General features: G+C 43.2%; 1 protein-coding gene across 1 annotated transcript; it reads left to right on the plus strand.

The window, feature by feature from the left end:
* Positions 1 to 7611: 7611 nt before the first annotated feature.
* On the plus strand, positions 7612 to 9693 carry LOC118405468 (melatonin receptor type 1B-A-like). The gene is made up of 2 exons (XM_035804971.1): positions 7612 to 7803; positions 8872 to 9693. The coding sequence occupies exons 1-2, from the start codon at positions 7612 to 7614 to the stop codon at positions 9691 to 9693; spliced, it is 1014 nt and encodes a 337-aa protein (XP_035660864.1).
* The last annotated feature ends 621 nt before the right edge of the window (positions 9694 to 10314 follow it).

Here is a 10314-nt window from a genome sequence, read left to right on the forward strand (position 1 = left end):
TCCCCAAATCCCAAACCGGTGCGGTCCTGCTAGATAGCTTCGCATTATTGCACCATCCGGATGATTGCACGAAATTTACTGGCAAATAGACCGTGCAATTAAGCGGCTTCTACTGTATTACTCAACACTGTTTAAGATCTGCATGGTAGCAATGTGCAAACTTGCTTCGTTGAACAATATCAGTGGTTCTGCATTATTCTCGATAACGCCTCTTGCAAATTGGGTTTAAATCGAGGACTACTAGGCAAAATCAGTGTGTAAATGTGGTTGGTCCAACATCATTCCTGATCGTGAGTCTGTAATACTTTTTGTGTATTTACACATATGCTAAAATTGATATACGTATTTTCATTATCTTTGTGTCTTGGTTTCCCGACCATCTTAAGTAGAAATGTTCAATTCACTGTCTCATAGCAGCTCGGCCGACGTCCGTGGGTCACTGGAAGCTACGCTTAAATTCAGCGAGGCATCGGCAACGATTTTTGAACTTTTTATGAGATTTTGGATTGGTCTATCGCAAATTTCCTGTTGATATTATTCTTTTCAGTGTGCCCGTCCACCCCACTCATGTCCTACATATTTCCCAAAACTGATAAGTTGATCCAAATGTTAGCTTTTGACCAGGTTAGTCGATTCTCGCTTTGTCCATGTCCAAGAGATGCTACCATCTTACGTGTTGGATAGACGTCACCCGAGCCCCGTCCAATTTATGCAGGGGCAGATTTTCAGCGAAAAATACAGCCAATGCTCGGGTGGTGTTGAAATTCGGCGAGATCTGATCGATCTACAAATTCAGCCTGCGTTCACATGAATGTCAAAACCGGCTGCATGTACAAGCTGCGTTAGACCAGAATGTAAGGTTTGATCCACTCACACTGGATTGACCCTATGTACTGTTTTCGGTGCGAAGAGATATTTAACGTTTTCGAGATGTGTCTCTCTACAAACACGGCTTTCCGTTTCATCTGTCATGACGTCGCTGACAGAAGCTACATACTACCCATTTTCACCTGAGCAAGGACATCGGTCTTAAAGTGCCTTAAATTCCCCAATGGCGCGACACTTGAGGCTTCTAAGGATTCCAACCTTTAGATACTAGGTCAAAAACACTTACCACAAGAGCAACTTGCCATCTGAGATGGCATAACATTATCCTTTGTAATGCAAAAGATCAAGAAGGAGGTTTCTACATAGGAAAATGAGGTTATTGACTTTAGTGGCATTTACCCGGCTCTGATAATGAGGAAAGTGGCTGAGTTGTTGAGACGTCTCCCAAACCTTTAGATCCTAAGCCAACAACACTTACTACAGGAGCAAATTGCCATCTGAGATGGCATAACATTTTTCCTTTGGCTTTGTAATGCAAAAGATCAAGAAGGAGGTTTCTACATAGAAGTAGCAGGTAAATGAGTTCCTCGAATCGGTGGTACTTACCTGGCCCTGACCCTGAGGATAATCGCTGAGGAGTTATCGAGACGTCTCCCATGAAAGTCCCACTTTGCTTGCAATTATTTCATTTTATTGCTGTGATTACAAAATACACAAAAAGTATGTCTTCATCTCTGAAATTCGTTGAGTGTCTTTCGAACCCCGCAGTGACGCAAGCTTGACGCAAGTGCAGTGAAAGTGCATCTTAACGGCACCGGAAACATACCTTTCATCCTCTCAAAGCTTAAGGCCAATCAATGAAATGAGGTGACTTGTTATCATGCCAGTAGGGTAATCCCTAGTTGGCCGGGTTACCAGAGTTGGTGGTGATACTGCGTCTTTAATCAAAGATCTACCGTACGAAGGTACTGAGTAAAACGCACGTAGCGTATCCAGGATAATCTCCAATGATGATTTATCAATGGCATCAGGCAGTATGAAAGCTGGCTAAGGAGAATGACCGGTCAAAGGGAGTCATCAGCCACTGGAAATCTGCTGTCAGTCCACCCCCCCCCCCATTAATAAGATTAATAAAACTTGACCTATTCTGAGCTGCTGCTAAAGAATGACCTCTCCGATCGATTTGGTTTCCTGTGGCATGCCGCACTTGTGTGTGGAATGCCCTAAACTCATAAAGATACTGTGCCTACATAAAGGCATTATATATCGAAGAACTTTATTGCACGACAATTGTACATGACACAATGTATGGCAACAACTATTACACAAAGTACAAAATAGAGGTATAGGATAATGCTTAACAACCTAGTTGACATAACAATAAGGGCTAACATAAATCATTGATATAGTATTGCAATGGAGTAGGCTAATCATTAGTACTAGTTTCGGTATTCTTTCTAATAGCAGAGCAGTCCTTGATATATTTGCCTATTTTTGAATTATGGGAAATCTGACATTTAAAGATATACACAAATCTGTTTCTAGCATCGAGTTTCTTGAAATCTGTTGTACTTGATTCGAGAAATATGAATAATTCATCACGTAACCTAGCGTATCTAGAACATCCCATTATAAAGTGAAATTCATCTTCAATATGTTCATTATATATGTGCAACCCGTATATATAGAGGCTCAGCAGGACATGGCTTTTAACAAGCGGGATTTTGAAGAGTGGGAAAATAGGGTTCTTGAATCACAACCAAAGTGTTCCGGTGGAGGAAAGTAACTTAAGAAATACGAAAAACGCTTTGAAAGAAAAGACCCCTACCTAAATATTGTTTAATTCAAGAACACTCTATGACCTACCAGCTATTCACATTTTTGACAGTTGTTGCAGACATTTAAGTTAAGGGCACCATTGCGTCGAAGATACAGAGACAGTTTACAATCAAGGGGCTGTACAGACAATATGGCTCGGAGCAAAGATTGACTAATATTACTTGCACCTTAGATGTTCTTTGAACAAAAACAGAATCGGTCTGGAACTCATTACCAGAGCACATAGTGACTCTCAGGGACAGACTCAAGTTCAAGACTACTGTTAACAACTTTTACGTGATATACGCAAGTTCCCTAAGGACAGCTGATAACCCGAGGTTTGGGGTTCATTGCACGGGAAATAGAACTGGGTGGGTGGACGTGATTCATAAATATTCATACTCATGCCTGGAAGAACTATCAATCAGTCTTTGAACATTGTACAACAATCGTAACGGGTACAAAGTATTGCAAGTTCTAGAGCAGCACATGTGTAAAACATCATGAGACTAATATCTTCGCAATTGCTTATAAGAATAATAAAGAGTTCAAAGTACTTAAAGACAAATCACTATGCTACTTTATCTTGATACATTCAAACGTTGTTAAAAATATGGTCTTTTTGCAGTGAATATCCTACCCATGTTGGAAGCCCAACCAATGGCAGTGGTTCCTGCAGCAAGTCAGGATCACAAGAATGAAGACACTTCTCAGCCACCTGACGATACCAACCAGACAGATCTTGGTGAGAAAGATTTATATCTCTAACATCATGTGTAATCTCCAAGCAGATCCTACGGTAGCATAAGATAGTGTCAAAAGCTGGCAGAGAAGTGAAGCCGGCCTAGGAGTGTGTTTGGCTACCAGAGGCTGATGACTCCATTTGGCCAGCTTTGATACTGTCTTATGTCACTGGTAGATCTGGCTGGAGATTACATTTTACTCCATCTTAGATCTTTTATCAAAAGCTCTTTGCTTAGTCCTTTTGTCCAAAACTGATATGAAAGTTTGCTTTAAAACATGGCTACCATGGTGATGTATGATTTAGTAGAATACAGCCAAGTAGTAATGATTTCTATATATTTGGCCAAAACTTCATTTTTGGACACGAAAATTGTCAACGAAAATTGGCTACATTTTTTAACAAGGAGCATAACAAGAAGGTCTGTGATACAGATCAATATGTATGGTTTGTCGGTGCGTATTTCTTTCCATGACCAAGAAACGGGATGGCTAATAAAGCATATTCTTACATGGCCTCCTTGCCCGGATGTCAGACTCCCGGTCAGATCTGATTAATATCTAGGCCCTGGAAACAGTCACGCATCCGGGCTACAGGCATCTACAAATCATGAATGGGTCATTGAGTACAAACAATTGATGCCGCCAAAAATCCCACGGATCTGTCAGCAGAGTTATAAAGATTTGTTAAGTATCCCAGCAATTTAATACGTTATTTATATGAACGACCAATCTACATCTTTTAATGACTTATCTAGGTTGTTCAAAACACAGTTGCCCCTGTATATGGTTTTAGACAGGCTTGATTATGCCTTGATTGGTCTTAAGCCGTCATTTTGTCTTGTATGGTGGCTGTCGAGAGTTGAATAGAAAAGTATCGTGGAAAGTACTTTGTAAATGCAGGAACTTTCGCGGTGTTTCTGTTTTCGCGGTTTTCGCGGTGGCACTTCACCGCGAACTTAAAACCGCCGCGAGCATTTTCCTTCTGTCGCATTTAAGCTACCGCGAACTCAAAACCATCGCGAACACTCCAAATTCCCGCTAACGCGAAATTAAATCCCTGCAAATTTAAATGCATTTACAGTATTATTAGGAAGGCGGGGACATTCATGTATGTATCGTCTTGTACATGGAAAGGCTAGTTTGTAGGCTGTTAATATCAAAAATCATTAGTAGCCTAGGTAACACACCATTACTACCAGGCTCCTTCGACACTCGCTGTCTTGAACAATCATGGAAGCAAGTGTGAGGAGCCCCGGCCTTTGGGTTCTGGACCAAACACTCGGCAGTAACGCCACACGACCCCTGTGCATCTTCGACTTGGATTGTATTATATACTAAATAATCTGAAATTATCATCATCTTTTAGGAGCACTTTCGACAACAGCTGTGCCCGAATTTCTCTGCTGTGACCAAGGACTGGACCACTTCAACACTGTCAACTTCACACCCGGTAGGTCGTTATACATACTGTCTGCTTCTACCCAAAATTGACCATATTCAGTTAGTCGAAGTACTGCAGTTGTGCCGAGCATTTTAAAGGGTAATCTGTGTTACCTAGGGTACAGCAACAAAGAACTACTTCTCACTGTGTTCTTCCCTTAGTTTTGTGGGCCTTTTTACTACAAACACGCATAAAAATCCACCGGGAACCAAAACCCAGCCAGAGGTATATATATCTATCTATGTATATAATACTGATTTACTCTTACTGGAAAACATTCATGTAGATAAAACCATCCGCCCCACTTATGTTCTGCAAGTAATGAGGTGATACGACAAATGAACGCAGTGTGCCTGCTACGTTACCAGTAAGCATGGAGAGGTCCGGGTCATTGACCGCATAATTGTGACAAATATACAACACTATCTGCGAGTTAAGAAGAAAGGAAAGAAAAAGAAGAGAGCTCAGATATCTCAAAGGGCAAGAAGAACCCATTCCATAACTTTGCTGTCAGCAAATGGCAAAGTATAGCTTCTACCAGGCTCTATATAAGTAGTTGTTATACATGTAGACCTTACGAAAGCCGCTGTGCTTTTGTCGTGTCAATAAAGATTTGTATTGTATGTCGCCGGGAAAATGGTAGAAATTGGCCAACTTGTTTGCGTACTCGTCTGGCATGCAATATAAGTTTATTGCACAACAATTGTACAAAGCACAAAGTATGGCATCTACTGGTACATACATGTATAGCTTCTACCTGGCTCCACACGTTGCCTGGAAAATGGTGGTAGAAATTGGCTAAATAGCTGGCATATTCCTCTGGTATGTAATAAAACTTTATTGCACAACAAAGTAGTAGTATGGCATTTACTGGTACATAAGTACAGTTACTAGTAGATAGGGCCAATCTTAACAAAGCTAATACAAAGAATGTGTAGTATGGGATGAGTATGGGCTTTTGCAATCATTGGTGCAATTCCCGACGTCTAAACATTGTCTTCCTCTTCCTTGTGTACCATGTAGGGGTGTCATATGTTATTATGTACTTATATTTGCTATTCAAGTCCATCTTGATAAATCCTACTGTATAAGTATAAGATGATAAACTTGTGTATAGTCAACTACGTATATCAGAATATTTGGGACATACAATCATAAAATGATTAAATTAGATCATCATGTCTTCAATTAGCTCTGAACAAAATGGACAAACCCTCTGGTCGATAGGAATTTTTGGAATCTTCCGGTTTCTATCCTTAATTTGTCAATTCTGGGTTATGTATGCCAAAGCTCTTTATGGTTGAAAGGTAATTTTCTTGTTTGTAATGGTTGTTCAAGGTAGAATCAAAGGAAAGTTTGGAATTGTTTCAAATGGCACAATGCCAATATTGCAGTCGTTGCGGAAGCTGAGTGGTGACTGTTCTCTATGTGGTATGGCCTCGGGTCCAGCCATGTATGTCCAAACCGTGATATCGATAGTTGAGAAGATTTTTACGTAGACAATCCAACCATGTAATATATATGTCTATTTGGTCAATTTCTGCTATTTTTCCGGCTACATGTGGAGCCTAGTAGAGGCTAGGAAAAGTATCCATTTTCTTCCAAAGATTTTGTGTGTTGTGGGTAAGATGGCTAAGGTACTGAGCTGGTAACAATGGCCATTACATTACATTACATTACATACATGTTATACATGTACTGACTCATAACATTAGGTGCGCATCGAGTGTACATCTGTATCTGTACCTGTACCTGTACGCCTTTCGGCGTAACACACCAGCTCCTGTATCTGTACCTGTACAGCCGGTATAACAGCCCTTCAGCGTAACACACCAGCTTCTGTATCTGTATCTATATAGCCGGTATAACCGCCCTTCAGCGTAACACACCAGCCGCTGTATCTGTATCTATATAGCCAGTATAACCGCCCTTCAGCGTAACACACCAGCTTCTGTATCTGTACAGCCGGTATAACCGCTCTTCAGCGTAACACGCCAGCTTCTGTATCTGTATCTATATAGCCGGTATAACCGCCCTTCAGCGTAACACACCAGCCGCTGTATCTGTATCTATATAGCCAGTATAACCGCCCTTCAGCGTAACACACCAGCTTCTGTATCTGTACAGCCGGTATAACCGCCCTTCAGCGTAACACACCAGCTTCTGTATCTGTATCTATATAGCCAGTATAACCGCCCTTCAGCGTAACACACCAGCTTCTGTATCTGTACAGCCGGTATAACCGCCCTTCAGCGTAACACACCAGCTCCTGTATCTGTACCTGTACAGCCGGTATAACCGCCCTTCAGCGTAACACACCAGCTTCTGTATCTGTATCTGTACAGCCGGTATAACCGCCCTTCAGCGTAACATACCAGCTCCTGTATCTGTACCTGTATAGCCGGTATAACCGCCCTTCAGCGTAACACACCAGCTTCTGTATCTGTATCTGTATAGCCAGTATAACTGACATTCGGCGTAACACACCAGCTTCTGTATCTGTATCTGTATAGCCAGTATAACTTCCCTTCAGCGTAACACACCAGCTCCTGTATCTGTATCTGCCTCGAAGGCCCGCGGCGCGGCAGCAGCTGGTTACCGAACCTAACATTACACATACCCCTGTCACATCTTCCACGATCTTCGGGTGTATGTCGTGATTGCTGGAAGGTCGGCCGATTTTGAGATCGACAGAGTGTCGCGCGGATTTTTCGCTAGAAAACCGTTCCTATCACATATAAGCGAGGCTCGGGCGATCGCCTAAGAATAAATCTATGATAATGGTAACCAACTCTGCTAACGGTAAATCTTTACCCCCTCATACAGGGAACTCATCGGTTGCCGTGAGAAGCCCAGTTCATGAGGTGCCACTGCAGGTCATGGTGATCAGCTCTATCGTACTGGGCATCTACAGTATCGTGGGTACGCTCGGTAACGGCCTGGTCATCCTGGCTTTCTGCATGTACAGACAGGTACCACACGCTCGCTTCATTTCCTGGCAAGTCGATATAAAACCTGCTCTGAACGCTCAAGTCCTGCTCAGTGACACAGACGAAAGATAGTGGATGTCATCTGAAACGTCTGACCGTTTACGAAATCACATCCAGTTTATCGACCATTATCCTACGCAGAGACATCCAATGGCGCTAGCAAACCGACTCTTGTCTGTACTCTGCTATCTCAACCGTCACGATCAGTTCCTGTGGGCGTCGCCACAAACCAGCCGTCAGCCAATCAGAGAATAGGCCTTTCCGTTTTCAAAAGGGATCTCGCAAAGGCCGCGGATAAGCTCATTAATATCTATAGGCAGGGTGGTCAGGAACTGATCGTCACGGTTGAGGTAGCAGAGTACAGACAAGTGGCTGTTTGCTAGCGCCATTAGATGTCTCTGCATATAGGAGAATGGTCGGTGAAGGTTTAATAGACATCCAGGTAATAAGATATGCCAAAAAGCAGTTACTCCAGCAACTAGACATGATTTGGGAAACGGTCAGATGTTTCCGATAGCATCCACAATCTTTCTGAAGTGACACTGAGCAGGACTTGAGCATACAATGCAGGTTTAGACCCAAAATATGAATTGACATATAAAGGGGTTGAGGACAAATCTTAGATAGTCCAATAGGAAATAAAAACATATCACAAGAAAAAGTCAAGGCATCTTCTGGCACCCATACAAGAATACCAACAATCATGATCCAGGAACACTATCTTGAGTTATTCTCGTCCAAAGTTTGAAACTAAATCGGCCCCTGCAGTTCCGAGAAAAAAACATCTTCCTATTCTGTCAACGTTCGTGTGCATTCATCACCATGTCCAATGTGGCATTTTGATTGATATGTCACACATCTTTGTATTGATTTGCACTCTGTGTATAACAGTAATCGTCTTCGATGTTCTGTGCATAATTTTTTTTTTCGAACATAAAAACAAAAGAAAAGTGCCGGAGGAGGGGAGAAGCCTGCAAAGCCCTCCTTCACTTAACTCAAATACAAGTGTAGCAAAATAAGGTAATCAACTGAAGATTCTGCCTTCCGCAGGTCCGGACCTCTGCCCACACCTTCATCGTGAGCATCAGCGTGAGCGACCTCCTCATCACCGGTCTGCAGTACCCGACAGGCATTGCCTCCATGATCATCGGAGCCCCGTCTCTCGGAGAAGCCATGTGCCCCATCCTCGGCGCCGCACTCTTCTTCAGCATCTACGTATCGCTCTTTTCTGTGTTGTTGATCGCCTTCAATAGATACACGCACATTACCACATCTCCGAACACGTATCAGAAGCTGTTTGGTCCCTCCAAGTCGTTGCTATGGGTGCTGTTGGCCTGGGTTATTAGTGGGTTGCTGGTAGCGCCTGGGTTTCTGGGTTATGGCGAATTCGGGTGGGGGGCCAAACACCGAAAGTGTGGCATGACGGACGATAACCCCTACAACGCATACTACGAGTCCAACATCTACGCAGTGTCTTACCTGATCGTCTTCTGTCTCGTTGCCGGGATCTACCTGAGGATCTACTTCTTCGTGAAGAACTCTGTGATGGTGATGGCGGAAGCAAACCTGAACCTCGCGAACCCCGAGCAATATGTCTCGAGCCGGGTGGTCAAACAGACAAAACACATGTTCATCATCTTCTCCGTCTTCACGGTCACTTCCGCCCCGTTTGTCCTGCTGCATAGCATAGACAGCCACCGGGCCTTCCTGCCCAGCGAAGTGTCGTTCCTGCTGATCGGCGTGTACTGCCTGACCCACGTGCTGAACCCGTTCATGTACGCCTGGAAGATCCCAGTGTTCAGGCGAGCTTTCAAGGCCATTATCAGGTGCAAGCGGCAGCTGCCGTTCCAGCCAGGAGCTGGGGTCAACTAAGTCCATTTTCAAACTTTAAAAAAAATCAACAATTTGGTTCAGAATTTTTCCAAACGATTTATTTCTTGAATGTAAATACTCCATTAGACTTACTCCAAGACAGCCCCCTCTCAAAACCAACTCCAACAGTTATCTCCAAGCAGATCCTACGATGCATATGGTATAAGATAGTACTAAACTGGCCAAGGAGTGTAGTCAACCAAAAGGTGTAAATTTGCCATGTAGGTAGCCAAACATGCTCCTAGGCCGGCTTCACTCCTCTGCCAGCTTTTGATACTATCTTATGCTACCGTAGATTACTCCAACAGTAGCCTGACTAAAATCGCGCTCCTAGCGGCCGGCCCTTCAGTTGAGGGGGTCATTAACCCCAGCCAGCGAGAGATTGTGTAAACACAGACTACCTCCAATGGGTGGCTAAAGAAATCTGTGGCGAAATCGTTTCGCCCGAGTTGCTACAATGAAGTTTAAAAAAAAAAATCAGTGTCCTCGAACAAAAAATAGTAACAGCAGAAATCCAACCTGCGAAACCGATATACGAATCATCTAATCTCCAAGCAGATCTTGCAGTGGCAAATGGGACAGAGTGTAGCCGGCCTAGGTGCATGTGGGGTTGTTTAGGCC

Source organism: Branchiostoma floridae, chromosome 18 (assembly GCF_000003815.2).
Source record: "Branchiostoma floridae strain S238N-H82 chromosome 18, Bfl_VNyyK, whole genome shotgun sequence".
Lineage (NCBI taxonomy): Eukaryota > Metazoa > Chordata > Leptocardii > Amphioxiformes > Branchiostomatidae > Branchiostoma > Branchiostoma floridae.